This window comes from Mesitornis unicolor, unplaced genomic scaffold (assembly GCF_000695765.1).
Source record: "Mesitornis unicolor isolate BGI_N332 unplaced genomic scaffold, ASM69576v1 scaffold40658, whole genome shotgun sequence".
In the NCBI taxonomy this organism is placed as follows: domain Eukaryota; kingdom Metazoa; phylum Chordata; class Aves; order Mesitornithiformes; family Mesitornithidae; genus Mesitornis; species Mesitornis unicolor.
The window spans coordinates 16,621-17,164 of NW_010201962.1; the positions used below are offsets into that span (position 1 = coordinate 16,621).

Below are 544 nucleotides of genomic sequence, written 5' to 3' on the forward strand. Positions count from 1 at the left end.
CTTCCTAGCTGCGTTGATAAAATATTCTGGCCACTTTTCTTTCTGGTTTTGAAAGAATGAGGCATTTTTTTGTCTTCCCCGGGTGTCAGTCGAAAGGAAAATGTTTACCAGATGTCTGTGTACGTAACCCTCTTTGAATCACTTCCCTGCAACCATTTCCTCTGCTCCCTTGCCTTTGCTTTAACACTGACATCGCTTTGTTTTCTCAATGGGACCAAAGCGATCCGAGACCAGAAATTCCCTCTGAGTTCAAAGGCAGCGCTAGAGCCACAGGGCAGGATTTTGGGTTTTTTTTTGCGTACTCTGCAGAGCCGGAGCCACCGTCTTGGAGAACCTGAAGTTGGAGTTGACCCGGGAGCACATCCCCGTGGTGTAGTAGGAGCTCCCGCACTCGTGGGACCAGAGAGGGCTGCAGGCCTAGGGGGGGGAAATCAGTCATCAGGGATGGGTTTAATTGCTGCTTTTCAAGGTCATCATCTCACAAAATCCCAGCATCATTAAGGTTAGAAAAGCCCTCCAAGATCATCAAGTCCAACCTCAACCC

The 544-nt window shown here is 48.9% G+C and overlaps 1 protein-coding gene across 1 annotated transcript in view; it reads right to left on the bottom strand.

Annotated features, from left to right (window-relative positions):
* The window catches only part of ITGA11 (integrin, alpha 11), a gene marked incomplete at both ends in the record, with an annotated part of 16,765 nt that extends 16,348 nt beyond the window's left edge, over nucleotides 1-417 (bottom strand). Inside the window, one exon of the mRNA XM_010190253.1 lies at nucleotides 303-417. Within this exon, the coding sequence (XP_010188555.1) occupies nucleotides 303-417 (115 nt within the window). The remainder of the gene's footprint in view (nucleotides 1-302) is intronic.
* Between the last annotated feature and the right edge of the window lie 127 nt (nucleotides 418-544).